Below are 24272 nucleotides of genomic sequence, written 5' to 3' on the forward strand. Positions count from 1 at the left end.
GACCCTTGGGGTGACGCCCTCCAGCGTTTTCATGGCAGACTCAATACGGGGTGGTTTGCCAGTGCCTTCCCCAGTCATTACCCTTTATCCCCCAGCAAGCTGGGTACTCATTTTACCGACCTCGGAAGGATGGAAGGCTGAGTCGACCTTGAGCCGGCTGCTGGGATCGAACTCCCAGCCTCATGTGCAGAGCTTCAGACTGCATGTCGCTGCCTTACCACCCTGAGCCACAAGAGGCTCTGCAGAAATCATAGTAGTTGCTAACTTCCTGAATTTGGCAATGGGCTGGACTAGATGACCCTTGAGGGATTCTATGAGGTGCTGCAACCCAGCTGTGCTGGGGGTTCACAACCGTAGAGAAGCAGAAACCTCCAGGAAAGCTTGAGCCTGAGGGACTATTCATATGATAAAACAAAGCACTGAAGAAGAGAACAACTTGAAAACGGGCCATTGAAAAAAGAGGAAAAAAATTGTGTTTATCCAGAACCCGTTTTGGTTTATGTTTGCATTGGTTTATGTTGACAGAAGAGCCTCTTGTGACGCAGAGTGGTAAGGCAGCCGTCTGAAAACTTTGCCCATGAGGCTGGGAGTTCGATCCCAGCAGCCGGCTCAAGGTTGACTCAGCCTTCCATCCTTCCGAGGACGGTAAAATGAGTACCCAGCTTGCTGGGGGGTAAACGGTCATGACTGGGGAAGGCACTGGCAAACCACCCCGTATTGAGTCTGCCATGAAAACGCTGGAGGGCGTCACCCCAAGGGTTAGACATGACCTGGTGCTTGCACAGGGGATACCTTTACCTTTACCTATGTTGACAGATGAGAGATATTAAAACAGTATCTACAAAATAAATTACCATAAGGATTACAGGTTTGTACCAGCCAACTGGTTGAATTTTTAAAGTTTGGATTATTCCCTTCAGCCAGCTCTCTTTTTTAAGCTGTGCTGGGAGTGGCGGGATACAAGTGTGACAACTAATAGAATCATAGGGTTGGAAGGGGCCACACAGGCCATGTAGTCCAACCCCCTGCTCAACACAGGATCAGCCCAACGCATCCTAAATCATCCAAGAAAAGTGTGTATCCAACCTTTGCTTGAAGACTGCCATTGAGGGGGAGCTCACCACCTCCTTAGGCAGCCTATTCCACTGCTGAACTGCTCTGACTGTGAATTTTTTTTTCCTGATCTCTAGCCTATATCGTTGTACTTGAAGTTTAAACCCATTACTGCGTGTCCTCTCCTCTGCAGCCAACAGAAACAGCATCCTGCCCTCCTCCAAGTGACAACCTTTCAAATACTTAAAGAGGGCTATCATGTCCCCTCTCAACCCCCTTTTCTCCAGGCTGAACATCCCCAAGTCCCTCAACCCATCTTCATAGGGCTTGGTCCCTTGGCCCTTAATGCAAATAAATACATTCTATGACATAGAAGGACCCTTGTCTCAGCAAGGTGAGCATGATAATACAAGACCACCATCCTTAATCGTTTATCTAAGTAACTCTGTGAACCATTCACTGAATTGCCTGCATAGAAAAGCTCTCAAATGATTCAGCTTTGCATAGTTGGCAGAGAGCAGCAAACCACAGTTGTGAGCCAACACGTGTTGTTTCACCTTGGAGGTGCAAAGATATGTCAGGCACAGCATTAGACAAATTTAGTTTATTAGTAGAATGCTGAATGGGGTGAGCAATTTGTTTTAATGGGCATTTTTGGTTTGGGGCTACTGGGTATGGTATTTAGATGTGGGATTTTCCAGAAATACCCAAATATTTTGGGCCCAATAGACCCGAAACAAAACAGTTCCGGTAAAAAATTTTTAAAAACAACCTGATCCTAAACAGAGCAGCATGCGAAAGAAGCACAGAGCTCGCCCTGCAGGTAGCTAAATTAATTCTACTGTATGCTAATTTACTCCTCACCCTCTACCTATATGGATTCAAATTACAGGAAAGGAGGTTCCACTTAAATATTAGACAGCATCTTCTGATGGTAAAGGAATATGCTGCCTCAGAGGGCGGTGGTGTCTTTTTTAGGAGAATGGATGAGCACCTGAAAGGATGTGTGATTATTAAGTCCCTGAGAAGGTAGGGAGGCTGGACTGCATGGCCCTTGATGGTCTCTTCCAGCCCTGTGTGATTCTGATATATAGAATCATAGAGTTGAAAGGGGCCATACAGGCCATCTAGTCCAACCCCCTGCTCAACGCAGGATCAGCCCAAAGCATCCTAAAGCATCCAAGAAAAGTGTGTATCCAGCCTTTGCTTGAAGACTGCCAGTGAGGGGGAGCTCACCACCTCCTTAGGCAGCCTATTCCACTGCTGAACTACTCTGACTGTGAACATTTTTTTTCCTGATATCTAGCCTATATCGTTGTACTTGTAGTTTATGTATGGACTGGCAACCTGCCATCTTGTTGTGGAACAAGCTGTTGTCAGAATGAATTTCATTCTTAAATGGAACTGCCAATTTTGCTCGTGGAAAAGCCTTGACGCTAGTTTCTTTCCCTAGACCAGTCTCTAGAAGTACAGTTTAAGAGATTCCCCTAACATATAGGCAGGTGTCTTTTAAAAAATTCATCTACAGCAGCTATTCTCAGTGGGGGTCTTGGAACATTTGAAGGGAGCCACAGACAGAAAAATGCGGGAACGGTTGGGAGGGGGGGGGGGCTGGTAACTGAGCCAATGAAATAAACCTTTTTATCACAGATGAAGTTATTAATTGTTACAAAGTTTGACCTTTGTCAAGGGAAAGAAAAAGAAATCATGCAATTTATTCCTTTGTGCGTGCACGTGTGTGTGTGTTTGAATTAATGCATACGAGAGAGGGGGAAATGAACGTACATGCTTCTGTTTATACACACACACTAGGGGCCAAGCCTGTTGCATTCAGGAATACAACAGGCGCTAGATTAGGGCAGGGCGGGGTGGAAGAACTCCGCAAACAACCTCCCCCTCCCCCCAGAACCTGGAAAGGCTGCAGGCAGTTATGGAACTCACTGGCAAGGGCAGCTCTCACGCGGCAGGGATTTGCAGCCTCCGAGCCTCGGAGGGAAGTGGAAGGAGGAGGGGGTGGTCAGGAGTGGGGGACGGAAGGCGATTGGCTGGCCGCTGGACTGACAGGCAAGCCAGTTGGAGGAGGAGGCAGCACTCAGGCATAGCCACCTGAGTTGGAAGGGGCCATACAGGCCATCTAGTCCAACCCCCTGCCCAACAGAAACAACTTCAACGATCTGGAATTTAAAAACTGGACTGTCAATTATGGTTAAATGATTAATGGTCGTGGAAACTGTTGACAGTTTTAAATTATCAATTTTTAATAGAATGCTTATTTTGTACTGATATGTATTATTTATTGCGTATGTTTTTTATATTTTTTCCCCATAAAGATAGAAATATAGAAAAAGAACAGATGCAATTAGATAACAGCAAGATTTGAGTCCAGGAAGACTGACAAGATGTCCAAAGTTGCGAGTTGAAGCTCCCTTCATCAGATACTAAAGTTCTAGATGCTCTTTTGGCACTGATGCCCATTTCCAGCCAGATGGGTTTGGGTCGCTCAAAATCAGAGCATGCAAGCTGAGACTCCAGGACTGGAGCCTATTTTGTAAGGACACTGTACAAGGCATCATTTGCTAGAGCTCTTTCAGCACCACCTAAAGACTACACAGATGCAACTGGAGATGCCAAAAGCACAGAAAGGTCACCTAAGTTTTGAGTCCAGTGTTCTGACCCTGGGCCAACACTGACTCAAACTTCTCTTCACGGCTGCTTGCTAAACTCTTGGACTTGTATGCTTATTTAAAGCAATTCAGAAGAAGAAGAGTTGGTTCTTATATGCTGCTTTTCTCAACCCAGAGGAGCCTCAAAGCGGCTTCCTTTCCTCTCCCCACAACAGACACCCTGTGAGCAAGGGGAGGCTGAGAGAGCCCTGAGATTACTGAAGAAGAGTTGGTTCTTATATGCTGCTTTTCTCTACCCAAAGGAGCCTCAAAGCACCTTACAAACGCCTTCCCTTTCCTCTCCCCACAACAGACACCCTGTGAGCGAGGGGAGGCTGAGAGAGCCCTGAGATTACTGAAGAAGAAGAGTTGGTTCTTATATGCTGCTTTTCTCTACCCAAAGGAGTCTGAAAGCAGCTTACAATCGCCTTCCCTTTCCTCTCCCCACAACAGACACCCTGTGAGGTGGGTGAGGCTGACAGAGCCCCGATATTATTGATCAATCGGAACAGCTTTATCAGTGCTGTGGCAAGCCCAAGGTCACCCAGCTGGCTGCATGCAGAGGAGGAGTGTGGAATCAACACCGGCTTGCCCGATTAGAAGTCAGCACTCCTAACCACTACACCAGGCTGGCTCTCTAGACCAAGATTCACAGATCTTGATGTCTGCCTTAACCTAATCTCCACTATTATCACACAATCTCAACATTAATCACTTTTGCATTGAGTCTGGCCAGTCCTTCCTGGCAATTAGCCCCCTACACATTTATTTGGAATAGTTGAGGATATTCTGTTTCATTGCATCATTGTATCTGACAAAGAGTGCAGGCACACAATATCTTGAGTAAAACTTTTTGTCAGTTTGAAAGGTGTCCCTGGACTCGAACTTCATTCTGTTGCATCCAACCCACAGGGCTACATACCCTGAATCTATCTGAAGAAGTGTGCCTATAAGCGAAAGATTATATCTTGAATAAAACTTCGTTGGTCTTCAAGGTGCCGCTGGACTCAAACTTTGTTCTACTGCTTCAGATCCACACGGCTACTCACCTGAATCTGTCATAATTATAGACAACTAAGAACATTATCCATCCATCTCATGCTCAATAACCAGCTATGTAAGAATGCTGTAACCTTAATCAGCAATACAAAAATTCGAGCCCTATAGGACCTTTAAGACCAACCAAGATCTCCAATTTGATGAATGTAGGCAGGTGGTGAGTGGGTGGGCAGGAAGGGATGTATCAGTTTTTGTCTCTTGTGGCCCTTCCTTGTATACCCGGGGAATTGCTGATCACCACTGTGGGGTGGTAGGTGAATTTCCTCCAGGCCAGGCTAGTTTCTGGAGATTTTTGGTGGAAGGATCACTTGAACATGAAACTGGGGTCACTGTGTGCAGGAAGTTGGACTAGATGACCCTGGAGGTCCCTTCCAACTCTATGAAGGTGCTACTGGACTCCAATTTTGTTGTGCGGCTTCAGACCAACCCTGCCACCCACTAGAATCTTATCCAGCAATGTCAGGGGTCTGCATTCGAATCTACCCCCAGACCCACCTGAACCTGTTACGTAAATTTATCTAGGGATTCACCTTTTAAAACAGAACAGCCACCACAAACAGACAGGCGGCACAATTGTACAGCTTAGCCTTGGCACAGAATTATCTCATTAGGGAATTGAAGAGAAGTCCCCGCTCCTGGATGAAACTCATTGACAATTTGGATACAGGTTGCAAAGAGGCCGTGGCCAGTGAGTTCCACAGGTGGACTGCAAGAACCACTCAGGGCAAGGGATTTTTCTCTTTTGGAAAGAGTTTAAGGTTGGGAGTGTCCTGCATAGTGCAGGGGGTTGGACTAGATGACCCATGAGGTTCCTTCCAACTCTATGATTCTATGATTCCAAATTCCGCCTAAACCTCTGGAATAAGTTCCTGACAATTGAAGTGCTTTCTCAGTGGAACAGGCTTCCTCGGGAGGTGGTGGGTTCTCCATCTTTGGAGACTTTTAAGCAGAGACTGGAGAGCCATCTGACTGGATGACCCAAGGGTTGGACTAGATGACCCAAGAGGTACCTTCCAACTCTATGATTCTATGATTCTGTCTTTGGAGATTTTTTAAACAGATGGCTGGAGAGCCATCTGACGGAGAGGCTGATTCTGGGAAGGCTCAAGGGGATGGCAGGTGACAGTGGATGAGCAAGAGGGTTGTGAATGTCCTGGGTAGTTCAGGGGGGTTGGACTAGATGACCCAGGAGGTCCCTTCCAACTCTAGGATTCTATGCAAGATCCACCAGGGGACCCGGACTCTGCAAGAGGAGGCGCCGCCTCTCCCGAGGGGTCTACTCTGAGGAGCAGCGTCGGCGGCAGCAGCAGCAGCAGCGTCCGCCTCCCTTCTTCCCTCCCCCGCCCCTCACCTTCTGGTCGAAATAGCAGGTGCGATACGAGCGGCCGAGCGAAGCCGAGACGGAGCCCGGGAGCGACGCAGAGCGGAGGCGAGGGAAGGAACCCAGAGCGGCTGCGACCCCGACGACCACCGCGAGCAGAGCCCCGAAATGCAAGGCAAGAGCCATGACGGCCGACTTCGCCTAAACTGCCTCCGGCTGCCCTGCGTCTCGCTCTTTTATACCCCAGTGGCAAGGGGGCGGGGCAGACCACGGGGTGGGCGGGGCAGTCTGACTCCGCCCCCCGCCGCCGGAGGCGCCCCGAAAGGTGAGGAGGGGGCGGGACTCGGGCCATGCTCTGCGGGGATTGGCGGTCAGTTTGGGGTTGACAGGCCGGCGGTTGGAGCGGGGGGCGAACGGAGGCGTCGGGCTTGGGCGGCGGTTGAGAAGAGGCAGCGACGACTTCGATTGGCTCCGGGACGGGGAGGGGGCGGGAAGGAACGGGGAGGCTCGAGCGGCGATTGGCCGCTTCGTTCGAGGCGGGAAAGACGTCTGTGCTCTTTTCCCCTGTCAGGCGCGCGAGAGCGAGCCTGGTGTCGTCACTTCCTCTTGGGGGGTGAGGCGGGGGCTGCCTTGAGGATGTCAGGGGGTGGGTAAGTTTGGCTGGGTCACTCCGCCGCGCTCTCCCCCCCCCCTTGCCAGGCCCTGCCTGAGGCCTCCTGTCTCTGTAGAAGCTTCTTGACAGGTAGAAATCCAACAGGTGTGGCTTTCCCTCCCCCCCCCCGTGGAAAGAAAGGGAAAATTCTGCCATTAGGGGCTAAACAGAGTTGGGAGATTTGAGGGTAGACCGAGGGGAGGGGTGGGGGTTGGGGAAGGGGAGGATTTTGGGAGTTCAAGCAGGAGATCTCCAGGCTCCACCTGGAAGTTGGCAGCCTAAGTGCTACCTGGATTTCTCCCTTGTTTTATGGCTTTGCGCCTGTTAAGTATAGTGAGGCACTGTGGTGGAGTGGTTAGTGTTTGGTCCAAGGCCTGGGCGCAGATGGCCACACAGTCATGAAGACTGCTGGGTGACTGTCTCAGCCCAAGCCTGCCTCTCTGGGTTGTTGTGAGGATAATGTTCAGGAGGAGCGAATTTTTGAGTACCCTCTGCTCACCTTCCACCACCGGTCCTCCCTCACTGGGTTGATGTGAGAACAATGTCAGAAGGGCACGTATGGTATACTGCCTTGTGTTCCTTTGAGGAAAGGTAGGGTATATTTTCACCAGGTAGAGATGTTCAAGAATTCTGCAGGCCTATCACACTGTTGATTAAATAACTCTTCCAACAACAAGGCAGGGATGCTTTCGCCTTCCACTGAGAACCACAGAAGAACCCTGCTGCATCAGCACAGTGGTCCATCTAGTTCAGCATGCTTTCTCACACAGGGGCCAATCAGGACAGTCAAGAACAGGGCAGAGAAGCCAAGGCCTTCCCCTGATACCTCCAAGCTGTGGATCCCATCTTTTGTTGGGGTGATGTGGCTCAGTGGAAAAGTATCTACTTAGGGCTAGGAGGGACTCATGGTAATTGTAGTCCATGGACATCTGGAGAGTCACAGTTTGGCCACCCCAGCTTAGGTAGCCCTAGGTTTGATCTCCAGCATCTCCTGTCAGTCTCTAAATGTCGAGGTTCCCACTGTGGCTAATAGCCACTGAACGAAGCTGCTACTTCCTGGGGCTATCACTGTATCCTGTGGCAGCACCTTCCACAGTTCAGTCACTTGCTGTGTAACGAGTCATTTGATAGTCCTCATTCTGCCCTGAAGATTTCAGATTCTAGATTCCTCCCCCCAGATCCTTAAAGTATCACATAGCAAGTACAGAATTAAGCATAACATTAAGGAAACGGCTGATGGCCACCTGGCACAAAGGTCTGAAGACACCATACAACTATTTTATATGGGGTATATGGGGTTGGACTAGATTAGTTTGGAGGTCCCTTCCAACTCTATGATTCTGATTCCTTTCTTGTGTGCACTTTTGGTTAATTGGGCTCCAGCCAATGTTTGAACCCAGGGTTTCCATCAACTGTAATCCTCTAGCTTCAGATTGACCGTTTATGCACTGGGAACTTCACTGCTCCAGCTCCCATGCAGGAGCAAAAATCTGTGGCAGATGAGGAGCACCGGGCAAAATGCTCACCGGCGTGGATGCAGGAAGAGGTGGGCCAACCTGCCACGACTAAAACTCCAGCCTGCAGCCTGGCATGCAACCTCCAGTGCATAAATGGTCATTGAGGGTTTTTTGGGGGGGCGGGGGGGGGCAGGAGGGTAATTCCAAGGCATATACAACCTCTGCCCATATACAATTCAGAATTTGAGGAATCGGCCTGCACTGCCTTCTTTTTATGTGCTTAAATAGCAAAAAATCAAGAGTGTTGTGGTTCCTTATGTTGGCAGAGTTTGAATATGCAAAGAGGGCACAGCACCAGGATGCCTAAAAGAACAAAATAGTTTTATTAAGAAAAGAAACATCTTTATATAGAAAGAAAGAGGAGAGACCAGACTAACTGTTATCTGAAGTCATGCATTCTGTTTAACTGCTGTTCTGGAGGCAAGCAGGGAGAAAGTATACTAAAAAACCCAGAAAGTCTCCTTGTTGAACCAATGAGGATACTGGAAAAGATCAGGACGTTCCTATCCTATCTATGCTCAGTATATATCTCCTTCTGCAGGACCCCGTTTATATTCTGTTCAGTCATGCACACTGCATTATAACATGTTAAAGAGTAACATCACATTTAATGATTCCAGGTGAGTAGTGACGTTGGTCTGAAGCAGTAATGTATTTGAAGAAATGTGCGTGTGCACAAAAGCTTATACCTAGAATTAAACTTTGTTAGTCTTAAAGGTGCTACATTGGTCTTTGTTGTCTTTGTTGGTCTTAAAGGTGCTACTGGACTCTAGGCTTAAAGGTGCCAGTGGACTCAAACTTTGTTCTGTTTAAATTTTTGTGAGTCAGAGTTAGTCCACTAGAGGGCAATAAACACTGAAGCATGGGAGCAAGGGCCCTAGCCTTTCCAGAGCTCTTAGGAAAGCAAAATGAATGAACGTGCTTCTCAGATCTTCAAACCAGGCTAGCCTGACCTCACCAGCTAAGCCAGATTGGCCCTGGTTAGTCCTTGGACAGGAAACCACCAAGGAAATTCAGGGTTGCTAGGCAGAGTCAGACAGTGGTTGATTGAATGGGCAGAACAGTAAATCAAGCAGAGAAACCACAGGCAGCCTCTTTGGTGAGGGGCATAGTCCAAGCCTGCAAGGCTGTTCAACTCTTTATTTCTTTGCACCTTAGTAGTCCTGTCACAACATGCAGTTTGCCAGGTCCTGATTTAGACCCTTGTCTGCTTTTCAAACTACTCATTAGTATTTGATTTCTTGTTGAACAGAGAAGTCCTTTTCTCAAGATGGATAACAGACATTTGTAACTTAGCCTTGCAATAAATATTTAAACGGGGGACCCTGGTAATCACATGGTAATACAAGCAGTTGGCCAAGAGTGTGCTCAAAGAAGTCTGTAGCTACTTGTTCGCCCTTCAGACGTGATGGATTTACGCATAAGCAGTGGCGAAGCAACAGAATTCGGTCTGCTGTGTTGCATAACATGGCCGTGGAAATCCCTGGACTATTCCTGTGTTAAGAAGCATGTGCTCTGCGGAACCAGTAACAACATGACATTTCGCCCGTTTTCTTTTATAGCTGACTCTGACAGCACATGAATGGCAGGAGACGCTTCCTTACTGCCTCTGTGATTTCCGTCCAGAACTCCAACTTTGTGTATCCGTCGTGCCAAAACTGCTTTTCCAGGTTGCGCCTAGATTTGGAGAGGTAAGTCCAACCTACAGTATTGCTAATGACTCAAGACATTCTCACTGAAATGGGCCAGAAGTGATGGGCTACTCCCAACAATTTGTTAGGTAGGTGTCAGCATCAGAATGGGACCCATTGCACAGCAGATCCAGCTTTCAGGAGACTGTGGGCAGTCCTCTGCCGTCACCACATCCAGTTGGCTGCCACTAGAGATGTAAAATTTCAAGACATGTTGGAGGCCTGTAATCTTTTTGTCGTTGAGATTCAATGTTGTGTAGTGGTTAAGAACAGAGGACTCATCTGGAGTACCAGGTTTGGTTCCCCACTTGTCCGTGTTCAGCCAGTTGGGTGACCGTGGGTCAGCTACAGTTCTCTTAAAGCTGTCTTTGCAGAGAGCTGTTTTCTTAGAGCTCTCTCAGCCCCACGTACCTTGCAGGGTGTCTTTTGTGAGGAGAGGAAGGGAAGGAGATTGTAAGACTACTTAGAGTAGTGAAAAGCAGGGTATAAAACAAACTCTTCTGCTTTTTTGGAGGGGAATAGATGCAATACTTTTCTGTCAAAACTAAATGCTACTGATCAACATAAAGTGCATCATTTGTAACTTTAGTTAGCGTATAAAACAGTACTATGTGGCATTTTTATGGAATCTCAAAATGTAAATAGCTCTGGGTTTCCAGGAAGAAATGTTGCCAGGATACGCTGTACTTGAGAAAGCATTGCAGACTGCTGTACCTACCCAGCCACAGGAGTTGTGAGTGTTGTGCTTTCCTGGGAGATGTGATGGAGCACTTTGAACTCTCCCCAGCTGCGCTTGAACAGATTGAAAATTTAGATATTATTAGTTAGGAGGATTGCCCAGTCAGTCTGCCTACTCAGTGTATCAGCTTGGTTCCTGTGTGTAATTTAGCCATACAATAAGTAAATAACTGAAGATCCCAGGGATCGAACCTGGGACCTTCTGCATGCATGGCAAACTGATGCTTTACTACAGCCCCCACCATTCTAGGTTAACCTCTGAGCATTAGCAGAGTGCAAATCAAATCAAACCTTCCTCTTCTAAATCACACCCTAACCCTGGATTTGACTCCTGGGTCTCCTGTGCCCCATCCGTTTTCGCCCTAGGAATCGAAAGTTGCACTGAGATTTGAATTCAGCTCTCCCGTGTCCATATTCGACACAAAGAGATCCTTCCTTTCATTTGCTTTCCTATAAAGCTGACGGGAAGAGCCTCTTGTGGCGCAGAGTGGTAAGGCAGCTGCCTGAAAGCTTTGCCCATGAGGTTGGGAGTTCGATCCCAGCAGCCGGCTCAAGGTTGACTCAGCCTTCCATCCTTCCGAGGTCGGTAAAATGAGTACCCAGCTTGCTGCTAGGGGGTAAACGGTCATGACTGAGGAAGGCACTGGCAAACCACCCCGTATTGAGTCTGCCATGAAAACACTGGAGGGTGTCACCCCAAGGGTCAGACATGACTCGGTGCTTGCACAGGAGATACCTTTACCTTTACCTTTAAAGCTGACGGATGCTTTCATAAGGAAAGCAAACTCTAGCAATGTACGTCCTCACAGGGCTCACAGACATATTTTTCTGTCTTCCACCAGGTACAGCTGCCAGAAATGTGGCTGCTCGGGCGAGGCCAGAGAAGCAAACTACAGGTATCGGCTCTCCCTCGAAGTTGCCGATGCTCACGGGGTGTTTCCGGTGACTGTGTTTGGCAGCTGCTTGGAAGCGTTCTTTGGAGCCACGGCAAGGAGCCTGCAGAGGTAAAAGAATGTGATGCTTCTGTCATCCTGATCGAGCCGCCTCCCCCCAACGCGTTCCAGTCTGTGTGCAATTTAATTATATCTCTAAAGCATTTGTTGTTCAGCTAGCTGCCTGGTTACCAAGCTGGTATGTGTTAATAAGGGCAATTAAATGTGTGCTGCTATAATATATATATATATTATATATTGTGGCCCTTTTACCAGGCCGGTATATTCTAAGCTGCAATTCTGCTGGGCTACTACCTGTAGGAGACCTGGGTTCAAATGTGGGATTCAGTGGGTGACAGTGAGAAACAAACCTGAACTCCGACCTCCCTATTTGGTGAAGATCTTGTTTTTTGTAGCCCTCTTTTCACAATCAGGAGGAGTCTCGACAAGGCTTACAATCACCTTCCGTTCTGCTCCCCACAACAGACACTCTGTGAGATTGGTGAGGCTGAGGGGGCTCGGAGAGAACTGTGACTGGCCCAAGGTCACCCAGCTGGCTGCATTTGGAGGAGGCGTGAGGAATCAAAACCCAGTTCTCCAGATTAGAGGCTGCCAAACTTAATCACTACCCCACGCTGGCTCGGAGCATAGGTTGCAGCCAAAGAATTTTTTTATTAGTGGTATGTGAAATCTGGAGACATAAGAATATAAGAAGAGTCCAGTGAACCATCTAGTCCAGCGTCCTGTCTCACATAGTGGCCTACAAGTTCCTTTGAAAGGGCAACAATAGGGCACGGAGGCCAAGGTCTTCAAAGATCATAAGAAGAGCCATGCTGGGAGCCACAGATAGACCTCTCCTCCAGGAATCTGTTAAATTGTCAATGTGAAAAATTGGAGAGCCCAACAGATTTGTTTCTCACACGTTAAGTGTTATTATTTTTTTTATTTTGTTAGATTTTTATAATGCCCATACTGCCCGGGGCATTAATGAAATTTCTGTACTAAAATTATACCAATATCGACCAGCGTGGTTAAGAGCAGTGACTTCTAATTTGGTGAGCTGGGTTTGATTCCCTAGTTTTCCACATGCAGCCAGCTGGATGTCCTTGGGCTAGTCACAGTCCTCTTCAAGCTGTTCTCACAGAGCAGTTCTTTCAGAGCTCCCTCAGCCCCACCCACCTCACAGGGTGTCTGTTATGGATAGAGGAAGGGAAGGGAATTGTAAGCCGCTTTGAGGCTCCTTTGGACAGTTAAAAGCGGGTTATAAAAACAACACTTCTTATAGTAAAAGGATTTACTGATGAAGGTATATTTGATTGGCACATTTATATTTGAATTTTGGGGATTTTCTATCAAAATACATCTAAGAAGAAACAAAGATACAACATCTTTGGAATTTAATTCAGTTGTTTATTATACTCAGTTGTACACAGTTGTATGTCTATTTTATATGTTCTTAACTGGTAGCAGCTCTCTGGGTTTTTTCCCTGGAATTTTAACTTCCCCCATCCCTCAATTACATGTGATCTACTTGTGACCTGGAAACCCTATGCATTCAAAGCTGCTTTCAGAACTTGGACTGCAGAGGGCATTTTTGTCGTGCTTAATCCCAGCCAGGGTGACAATTGTCCTTTCTCACACAATCCGGACTGCAAACGTTTGTTGTCAACAGCTTTGTTCCATGAGTCATGAGAATGTTCTGGGCTCAGCCAATGAGCATCGGGGAATTTGAAGGCACGGCACAATATAGGTCGCCTCCCACCATTATGTGCGGTGTGCAAAATTTTAGTTATACGGTGACAGGGATTAATTGCAATAATGATTTTAGTGGCCTCCTTAGCACCGATTAGCACCTTTTAACGATTCACAAGTGCTGTGCTTTAAAAAAAATAATAAATGTAGAGGGTTGAAGTGCAAAGGATTGTTTTTGCAATTTTTGCATTGTTAAGAAGCCAGATACCATGGGGGGGGGGGGGACGAAGGGTTGTGCTTTTCTGGAAACTGCAAGCCACACTTTCATCTGTAAAATGTATTCAGATGGGAAATAACATTCCAGGTGTTGGAGCTCACGTTCATTCGCTAATGTTCCTTTCGTGCTCATCCCAGCGCATAATGAACAGTGAGTTGAAACATTTGTGCCCGAACTTCATTAGGAGTCTGCACTAAAGAGCTTTGTCTTTATCAGCTGGTGTTCAGTAACATCTTTTTGTTTTGAAAGGTACATTGAGGACTCAAACCCGGACACGGGAGAAGCAGCCAGGGAAGCATCACCAAGCGTGGTCGTTCAGGCCGTTGAAACCTGTTTTATTGGGAAGAAATTTATCTTTGGAGTGAAGGTAACTTTTCCCTCTTGTCTCAACAGTCCCTGTGCTTGCAGAGCTCAACCCCAGGATAAAATAATGTCCTGTAGTTGGGCCCAGCTGTTGTTCATGGGTTCGGCAGGTTTCCAGGCTCCACAGAACTCCCCGCCCTTGTTGCAGGGTCAACTCGATGAGGAGTCCTGCGTGATTGGAAAGATTGTGCAATATCAGCCTTGTTGGATGATCTTGTCTTGTGTGTTATTGTGTAGGACCCCAATTGGGTCTCGAGCTGTGCCTAGCATTTCACACACACACACACATAATCCATGTTCCTAACCAGTTGGAGGAAGGTTTCTTAGCCTTTCAGCTGTTCTCTCGGAGCTCTCTCTGCCTCACCTACCTCACAGGGTGTCCGTTCTGGGGGGAAAAAGGGAAAGTGATTGGCAGCCACTTTGAAACTCCTTCAGGCAGTGAAAAGCAGGTTATAAAAACTCTTTTCGTAGTTTAGACCTGGGAGGGAGGGGGAACTGAAAGGAGAATGCAGGTGCCAAAGTTGAGGCGTAGCCAGAAGTGATGTCACTGTGTCACGAGACACTCTAGGATTCAACCCAAACTTGCTGGTAGATTATAGAGTTTGGGCTGAATCCTAGAGTAGGGGTAGTCAACCTGTGGTCCTCCAGATGTCCATGGACTACATTTCCCTGCCAGCATCTGCTGGCAGGGGTTCATGGGAAATGTAGTCCATGGACATCTGGAGGACCACAGGTTGACTACCCCTGTAGAACATCCCACAGCTTGGCGATGCTACTTACATGCTGGTTGCCAGTCTGCCCCTCTCGCTGGTGGGGATGATCAGTGGTGGAAGATTGCTAGTGCTTAAGAAAACACAATTCAGGAACCATTGATTGAAAGAAGGACGAGGCAGGCAGCTGGTGGGAACGTGGTTTTAATTTCTCCAGGTCCAAAATGTCAATTTTTTTTGTGACCTTTTGACATTCCCCGGGGAGAGCCACACAGCCTCCAGTTTCAGCAGCCCAAAATCATTTTGTGCCACCGACATCAGGTCCCTTCAGGCAGTTTTCTCTCTTTTCCCCGCCCATCCAATTAAAAAGCCCCAGTCCCCAGGGGAGGCACAAAACTCACATTCGCTGCAATAAAATAAAAGCCCTTCTCTAGGCCGTCGATTTTTATTTTTCACTTTCAGCCCATTGTTGATCGGGAGCGGATAGATTTTACGTCCTCCCAGCTGCACTCTGTTGCCAGTGCTGAAAGATATCCGGGGAATTTGAGCATCTGCCTCCAGACACCCTGCATGGGAGGAATTCTAATGAGCCGGGTTGGTCCCGCCGAAGAGAATGAGGCTGCCTCTGGGGAAAACGATTCTCTTCTCCGGGATTCTTGTTTCTTAGGCCTCAGTTCTAGGGCGTGTGATCTAGGGCTGGGTTATCGCAAAAGTGGCCTGCCCACCTTTGGACTGCATGAGAGCTCAAAGAATCTTTACCTGAATGCACAAAATCTCCATGCTGGGCAGAAACAAGGCTTAGAATCATGGAATCATAGAGTTGGAAGGGGCCATACAGGCCATCTAGTCCAACCGCCTGCTCAACGCAGGATCAGCCCTAAGCATCCTAAAGCTTCTAAGCATCCTAAAGCTTCTTGTCACCTAGACTCTCCGTCTGGAGTTGTGCAGCCCACACTTTCCAGGATCCCTCCTCCCTTCCTGTTTCAACTGACTTTTAACATCTTTTGTATTTACTACAGGGTCTGCTTTGAACGATGTATTTAATGATGTTAGTTTCAATTGCTTTTAAGATGAGCTTTGTAATTTACTAGCCCCTTTGGTGTCCCCTATGAAGGCAGAAACCAGGGTAAAAATCTTGTTAACGAATAAGCATGAAATCTTGTTAATGAATAAACACGAATAAACATAAAACATAAAGGCGAATAGACATAAAACAGGGGCGTTAGGAGGGGCAGGGTTTGCAGGGAAACCATGGCCAGCTGCTTCTACAGGCCAGCTGCCCTCATCGACGATGTAAACCTTTCCGCCCGCTCTTCCCATTCTTTCAACAACAACAAATGAAATAGTGTCAGGAATGAAGCTGATTCAGTATTCACTGATCACGTTGACCCAAAGTCATCAGTCCTGTATAAGCCACATGAATCGTGTGCATTCAAAATTTAAGGCGCAGGATAGAAAATTTTCTCATGTGCCTGGTTGGTATCTGAGGGAATACGATTTGTCTTCTTGCAGGATTCTGAAAAGCAAAATGGCACCGGCCACTTACAGGACAACTCTCGCGTCGGCCACTGCCCGAAAGCTCTCACGGCCTGTCAGATGTTCACCCCTAATCCCGGGCTTGTGGGCTGCACCGTTTTCCGTTACCTCCGTGACCACCGATGCTCTGCTAGTCCCAAAGGCAGTCACGGAGGGTCTCCTGAAAGCCTCTTTGCAGCACTCGATCTGCCAAGCAGTGAGCTTAGCGGCCTGCCTGACTCTGGGGACCGGGACGCGGTTCCCTCCACTCATACACATTGTCTTTCAAGCCTCTGGCCCCAGTCATTTGGACTGACTTCCTCATCCATTTCTGGGGGAACGGCTGCAGATCCTGAAACTTTGGAGTTGAGTAGATCCGCCTGCGATGATCAGAAAGGGGACGACAGTCCTGTTCCTCTGCCACACCACAGCCAGTCTATCAACAACTCCCAGGACGCGAACCTGACTGCAAGCAACAGGAACGTACAGGACAATGATGAATTTGGCTTGTGTCCTACTTGGCATAACAGCATTTTTGTAACAAAGGACACACAGAGCCATTCCTCAGGAAGAGACGATGACAGAGCATTGCCGAATGCATTGGAAGTAGGGAGGAAAGACTGTCCCGGCACAATTAGCATCCCACCGAGTCGTGGCGAGGAAAAATCACAGAGCCCTTGGCAAGGTTATTCATTCGATCCGTTCGTCTCGTGTGCCGGCCATTCTAGAGACGGTCAAAGCTCGCGAGGTGATCAGCGGGGCTGGGAGGAACTGCCCTCTTCGGAGAGCCTCGATGAATTCATTGCCAGAATGGAGAACGGCGACCCGATGGTGTCACCGGCAGAAACGAGAGCTTGGGAATGCTTCCTGAGCAAAGGAGCTGGTGAAATCCATGGACTCGTCAACCAGTCGCCCCCTCAGCTAGATGCTACCTCCACCACTGGCCCAGCGCATGAGAAGCCGCAGGAGGTAGCTGAGAAGGCTGATGCGTCCAGAGAACCAATGCTGTCTTGTCACCAGTCTGACCAGCGGTCCCTAAGTGGCAAAGAACATCCCCAGGCGGCCTCTTTCAGACCTTTGTCTGCTCGCAGAAAGGACAGATGGGAACATCTGTCCGACCACCGTCAGGTCCTCTTGCTTCAGCTTTCTCCACCTGGAATCAAGCCTTCCCACTTAAAGGTCAGTCGCCTGTCGTCCAAGGAAAGAGTCAACCGAGACAGCGATGGTCAGGGGAGTCACCCGGCCCCTTCCTCTTTAAAGGCTGCCAGGCACTGCCTCAGAAGCCCCACTCAGTTAAATCGTGAGTGTGAGAACGACGTAGCTGGCTGGAAAACAGAAGGAAGTTCTTGCTGTGAGCCGAAGCAAGCAGCAGGCCAAGAATCTGAGAAAGCCCGCGAAGGTCAGCCACTCCCAGAGGTACATGGCAATCACTGCAAAGGAGGTGAGATCAGCAGTTTGCTACAAGACTCTTCCCCTTGCCCCCAGGGCTGCTACAACGCTTCAGCCGATCTCTTTGACGTTAGCACGGCAGGGGCGGAAATTATCATGGGGACGTTCTCAGCACAGGGAAGTGTATTGACTGCTAAGCTCCCAGCCCTTGGGTGCCAGCCAAGGGAATTGGAGGCCAGCTGGAATACTTCTCAGAATGGGTTATCCTTACTCGATTTGTTTGCTGCTTCTGACCCAAAAGCAAGCACCCCGGTGGCCTGCTCGGCACTTGAGCTGGAATGCAACCCTGCAAGCAGCCGGGACTTTGTGCCTTCTTCCCAGTCCACTCCTCGCGTGCAGCCCTGCCAGCAGGCAAGACTCCCTCTCGATGCCAAAGGGAAGAGGCCCAGGCCCACCTTCAGAGGCCCATTCATAAAGCAGCTCGTCAGCCAGTTCCTGCAGTCCAGAAGGACAAGCGGCGGGAGCTCCACCGCTAGGAATGCTTCAAGGACTCGGGATTTCTGCATCAACGGAAGCCCAACACAGGTGCTGTCTGAAAACGGTGGGGCAGAATGGATTCCTCCATCTGAGAAAAAACACAGGCAGCCACTTCTTATCCAGAATCAAAACCGGTTTAGGTCAAGGACGAGCTGGGGCACCACGGAGAAGATTCCTGCTTCTGGAAGCGGAACGAGATGGGAGATTCCAAGAGGTACCATTGGGTTGACGAGAACAGAGTTCTCGCCTCAAAACCAGCAGCCCCCAGAGGTGAGTGGAAATGCGGCCGACCCTTTGCAGGTAGCAGTGGCATCCCCCGGATTGTGCCCCTTCTCGGGCGGCGGCAGGCCGAACCTGTCTTCCACGCCTCGCTCCACACCTGGCCCAGTGAACTGGTCTCTCGAACTGTTTGGAGACAACAGCCAGCTCCTCCCCACGGAAGCCGCTTTATGAAATCCCCTACCTCAAACCTCCGTTTCCTTCTGAAGCGTGCCCTTGTCAGGCCCAGTCGGAGCCACTTTTGGTAGGCCCAAAGCAGTTCCATGATGGGAAGGGAGTACTTTGCAAACGACAACACGTCTCTCTCCCTTGCCCTCCACATCGGCTCACCTGTTATATTGTTCACATTCCTCGCAGCATTTTTAAGCAAGGAAGTCCATTTACTTGTAAAGCCTTGGTCAGGGTGTGGTTCAAGCAACCAGGAGTGACGCCATCCCCAATTGTCACAGAGTATGACAAAGATGGATTTTCTAAGCAAAAAACCCAAAAGAAATAAAAACATTTCCTTCACACGTGAGCGTTATCAACAGCCATGATTTTGATCTCACTGGGCCACATCCTCAGCCCCAGAACCGCTTGAGTGACCCGTTGCCCTGTTCCCAAATCGTTATGCTAACCAGATTTCACCTTGGGCCCACCTTGTACAGCCGCTAATTTACAAACACTTTCACGTGTCGTATTTTTAATGATTTATTATTGTTTATTACATTTCTATACCACCCTCCCAGTGTGGCTCAGGTATCTGTCCCCTATCTTCAGAATAGATCAGAGCATGAACATCCACGATGTTATATTGTTGTACTGTTTTACTGTTAATTGGGTAAATTATGGGGTTTTATTGTGTTTTTAATATTTTATTTTGTAAACCTCTGTAAACTTTGTAAACCTCAGCGAGACCTGCTGTGGAGTGGTGGTATATAAATCTAAAAATAAATAAATGAATGAATGAAGCTGCCTCATACGGAATCAGACCCCCTGGTTCATCAAGCTCAGTATTGTCCACTCAGGTGGGCATCAGCTCTCCAGGGTCTCAGGCTCTCCAGGGTCTTTCCCATCACCTCTTGCCTGGTCCTTTTTAACTGGAGATGCTGGGGATTGAACCCGGGACTTTCTGCATGCCAAGCAGAGGCTCTTCCACCGTGCCATGGCCCCTATTTGTGTGTCTCCAGGGTCTCAGGCAGATTTCATTCGTTCATTTAAACTTTATTACAGTCGTTGAAGTTATATGAAGTTAATACATAAAAGACCAAAAGAATATGGTCATTTAATATAATACAATTTAAAACAGATCATAAAATAGAGCTTAAAATTATGCTACTTTAGAGCATCGGATTTTTATGGTGGCGGCACAAAACTTAGCCAGCTGAGTTGTCACATGGGGGGACTCATCACTTAGCAGCCTCTTTGCTTGATCTACATCATGATGTTCTGGCAACTTTTTAAGGATTGGTTCAATCAAGTTGCTACAAATGTCTGCATAAGCAGGGCAGTGGAACAATATAGGCTCTCTTGTATCAATTTCGCCACTCCCACAAAAACATTGTCTCAGTGTAAGGGGAATGTTCTTATAGCGGATTTCTTTCCCATCTCAGGCGGATTTCTTTCCCATCACCTGCCTGGGGATTAAACCTGGGACCTTCTGCATGTCAAGCAGAGGCACAACAGGCACCTCTCCCCATCAAGTTCAGTATTGTAGCATGGCAGTGGTTCTCTAGGATCTAAGGTCTTTCCCATCACCTACTTGCCTAGTCCTTGTAACTGGAGATGGGTCTCTCAAACATATATATACACACATACATACACACACATATAATATACAGACTAAAATATGACCACTGCACAACAATCAAAAACGAAGTGCAGGCAATATAGTATGTTTTGAATTTGCAAGGGATCTAACACCAGAAAGAGGTGTATGTTTGTATGGGGGGGCACTAAGGATGTGGCCTGGGAGCCAAGGGGGCGGCTGCCCGAAAACATTTGGGAGCCACTGCTTTAGGCTGGTCTTGGGTGGATGGACAATGCCTGCACTTTAAGTGAGAGGCTTTGAGCTTTCTTAATTGACAGGCACTAATCAGAGCTTTACCCCGAGGCTTTTCTGTTCTGTTTTGAAGTTATAAGAGTATTAATTTTGCAGGCCAGAGGCAGGTGTGTTCCTATTTTAATTAGAGCTGAACCTGAAACTGCACTAGGCTTGTCGGCAGAACATCCGTTTGGCGTGCAAAAAATCCCAGGTTCCATCCCCAGCTGAAAGGAATGAGGTGGCAGGAGACACAAAAGATCTCTGCCTGAGCCCCAGGAGAACTGCTACTGGTCTGAGCAGGCAATACTTATCTGGGTGAACCAACAGCCTGACTCCACATACAGCTACTTCATGCGTTCAGGCTGAACAGCAAGTTGGGCGTGTTGGGGTCAAGCCTCTCAAAAACAACAGGTCCCCACGTGCCCCATTATGTGCTAGAAGAGGATGGCCTAGGTGTCTACATGATGGGGACACAATTCTTAAAACAGAAGAAGCGGTTGTTTTGTACCCTGTTTTCATCTCTTGTGGCCCTTTCTTGCATGCCCAGGGAATTGCTGATCGCCACTGTGGGGTGGTAAGTGAATTTCTTTCCCTGCCAGGCTGGATTCTGGTTATCTTGGGTGGGGGGGGGGCATCACTTGGTCATGAAACTGGGGTCGCTGTGGGCAGGCAGGTAGTTGTGAGTTCTTGCATTGTACAAGGGTTGGACCAGCCTGGAGCTCCCTTCCAACTCTATGATTCTACCCAGAGTAGCTCACAATCGCCTTACCTTCCTCTCCCCACAACAGGCACCTTTTTGTGGCAGGTGGGGCTGAGAGAGCTCTGAGAGGACCATAAGCGACCCAGGGCCAGCTGGCTGCATGTGGAGGAGGAGTGGGGAATCAAACACACCTCTCCAGATTAGAGGCCGCCGCTCTTTGCTGCTACACCACATACAAGAAATATGAGACTTTTCAGTTCAGAGATGAGATTGCTTCAGTGGGAGGCCTGATATACTAATGCTTTATAAAATGCCTCTGCACCCGACAAAGGTGTTGGGACAATAAGAATGGGCAAAAGGAAGTACTCCTTTACTCAACGAGTCATTTAAAGGGTGGGATTCACTGCCAGTGGCTGCAGTCATGACCTCTAAGGTCAGTTGTTTCCAAAGAGGGTGAGATTCTCCACAGGTCCGTCCGTGACGACAGGCTATGGTGACTAAAGTGAACTTCCATGGCCAGAGGCACTAACGGATGCTAGTGCGAGCATGGAGGCATTCTGGACTGGAGCACGAGTCAGATCCATCAGAGAACTTTCTTACATACATACATCCTCACAGAACACACAAAATCTGTTCTTGTTGGACTTTTCAGTATAGGTTTGTGAGGGTTGCTAGTACGTTGCCCTGACAATACCCACAGTCCTACAGATGAATGCTGGCATGACATCCTTGCTTCAGAAATTATACAGGCCCATGCAAGGTAAGACCCAGCCTGGTGTAGTGGCAGCCTCTAATCTGGAGAGCTGAGTTTGATTCCTCCACACACAGCCAGCCGGGTGGCCTTGGGCCAACCACAGTTCTCTTATGCCTATTCTTTCAGTGCTCTCGGCCTCACCTACCTCACAGGGGAAGGGAAAGATCCAAGCAGTCTTCAAGCAAAGGTTGGATGCACACTTTTCTTGGATGCTTTAGGATGCTTTGGGCTGATCCTGCATTGAGCAGGGGGTTGGACTAGATGGCCTGTATGGCCCCTTCCAACTCTGTGATTCTGTGTTTGTAAGTCGCTTTGGGGCTCCTTCGAGTAGCTAAAAGTGGGGTATAAAGAACCAGCTCTCCTTCAAAATGTCTCTGCCTGTGTGATCCTGCCCAACCTTTGTAAGAGATCTCTGTGACTTGGGCTGTCAGAAGATCCAAGCGACAGCTGGTGGCACCTCCTGCAGCCGTTGTGCTTCAGAAGAACAAGACACGATCACAGCAATCCCTGCCAGCCAGCTCTCCGGGTGCCCGGGGACGGCTACAAACACAAATATTATTGTCAAAACCTCGTCCTGGGAGACAAAACACACCCCGTCAGATGCTTGTCGAGTACGCAGGTTCTTAGATCTCCCCGAGAACTTGGGACTGCAGATGAGGAGCTCCCCTCCAAACCCCTCGCCTCACCTTTGAAAAGGGTAAGAGGGGGAAGAAATACATCTTCTGCTCAGACACCAAGGAGGGACCGTAGATGCTCAGCTCTATCAAAGGAGGGTGTTCCAGGCCTTATTGTGCAGCTGTGGGAAATGAAAAGCAACATCTGGAACATGGCTCTGCCACGAAGGGGGAGGGGGACCCACAGCATGGAACAATACGCTGCTGATTGAACCCTCTGATGAGCTGGATAACAAAGGGGTGCTTTGATAGCGTGCAGGGCCTTTCCTCCTCTTTGCCGTGCAGCAGGGTCCCCTGAAGGGGTTCTGGCTGCCCAAATGTTTGCTCAGCAGGTTTTTGTGTCCCTGTAAAAAAAAAAAAAGTGTGTGTGCTATTAATTTTGCTTTGATTGCGCCAGAGACGACGAGAGGAGGAAGGTTTTCAATTCCAGCTCCTTCCCTAAGCGGGGTATTCACCATCGGCCATATTGCTCAAGACTGAGTTTCCCAAGCTGTGGGGCCAGAAGCCAAAAGTGGGTCCACCAGGGCTCCAAAAGTGGGTCGCGGGTCGGCCTTCCCCATGGGCCGACCCTTGACTTTGTTCGGTTTTATATTTTGGAAACCAAGAGCCGATCCTGGAAGCGACATCTCCCATGTCCTACGTCAGGGGTAGTCAACCTGTGGTCCTCCAGATGTTCATCCCCCTGAGCCCCTGCCAGCAAATGTAGTCCATGAACATCTGGAGGACCACAGGTTGACTACCGCTGTCCTACGTTAGTTGATCTGTCTCCTCTGCCTATCCATGTTGCTCAAGTAAAACGTGTCCTGATGGTCACTAGAGTGATAATTGGGGGGGGGGGGATAGTAGGAGTAATGAGGAAGGAGAGGGTAGTGCCATAACCATGCATTCCTGCTTTTGCCATTTGTTTTCTCTCTCTTTTGCTGTCTGTATAATTGATTACCCTAGGTGTGAATTGTAGGTGGTTTAGGGCAGTGTAGCTTGCACCAGGTATTCCAGCTTGGCTTTGTGGGAAGGCGTTCTCTCTCTCCCCAATGCTGGGGGCCCGGAGATACCAGTTGTGTCTTTCTGGCCTGGTGGGGCGGGGGGTTGGCATCTGGAGTTCTGTGCCTAAATGGGAAGGCAGGGGAGAGCCAGGGGGTTGGAGGTTAAGACAGAGCAATGGTTTCTGGGAAGTCAGTCTCAGCAAGGATCCAAAGATGTTGGCATCCTTATATCTTCAGTAAAGAGATTTTCTTCAACAAAGTCGGCTTATTGGGAGTTGGGACTCTCACAAGTAGTCAGAAGCTGGTATGGAACCACCATACGCAAAGGCTTGTGGATGTTGGAATGCCGTTTGCTTGGGCTTCAGTGGGGGAAGCCACAACCTTTGTAGGATGTTTGTTGGTGTCCAGTTATTTTTATTTATTTATTGGTTGGTTGTTTTTCTAGACCGCCCCTCCCCGCAAGCAGGCTTGGGGCAGTTTACAAGCTGTATTCCATATACAATCACAACTCAAACCATATTAAAACTATAAACGCTCCATTTTTGTCTGTTTCTTGGATAGTCTGCTTCTTCCCATTCTGTGGAACTTCTAACCCCGCCCCCGGCTTTTGTTCCTGCTAGTGGGAGGGCCCCAACTTTGCCTTTAGGCAGAGAGCTGCTTTAGCATGTTAGCGAAGAACAGGTGGTGTGAGAAAGAAGTAGCTGGGACAGACTCACTGGATATTGTAACTGCGTACAAGAGGATCTGGGG

At 48.4% G+C, this 24272-nt stretch overlaps 2 protein-coding genes across 8 annotated transcripts in view; one reads left to right on the top strand and one right to left on the bottom strand.

The window, feature by feature from the left end:
• PRCP (prolylcarboxypeptidase) overlaps positions 1-6326 on the bottom strand; it is a 49811-nt gene extending 43485 nt beyond the window's left edge. The window contains exon 1 of the mRNA XM_077341361.1: positions 6127-6326. Coding sequence (XP_077197476.1) covers positions 6127-6282 — 156 coding nt within the window. The 5' untranslated portion in view covers positions 6283-6326. The remainder of the gene's footprint in view (positions 1-6126) is intronic.
• Positions 6327-6401: 75 nt separating this feature from the next.
• DDIAS (DNA damage induced apoptosis suppressor) lies at positions 6402-19338 on the top strand. Of its 7 annotated transcripts, none has more exons than XM_077341353.1 (5): positions 6402-6421; positions 9828-9956; positions 11537-11698; positions 13845-13962; positions 16181-19338. In XM_077341353.1, exons 2-5 carry the CDS (start codon positions 9844-9846, stop codon positions 18560-18562), a joined length of 2775 nt encoding a protein of 924 aa, XP_077197468.1. In that variant the 5' UTR covers positions 6402-6421; positions 9828-9843; the 3' UTR covers positions 18563-19338. The 7 variants fall into 7 exon arrangements, with proteins under 7 accessions (XP_077197468.1, XP_077197463.1, XP_077197466.1 ...); XM_077341348.1 differs by lacking the exon at positions 6402-6421 and adding an exon at positions 6632-6746; XM_077341351.1 differs by lacking the exon at positions 6402-6421 and adding an exon at positions 6704-6742.
• The last annotated feature ends 4934 nt before the right edge of the window (positions 19339-24272 follow it).

The sequence above is a fragment of the Paroedura picta genome, chromosome 6 (assembly GCF_049243985.1).
Source record: "Paroedura picta isolate Pp20150507F chromosome 6, Ppicta_v3.0, whole genome shotgun sequence".
Lineage (NCBI taxonomy): Eukaryota > Metazoa > Chordata > Lepidosauria > Squamata > Gekkonidae > Paroedura > Paroedura picta.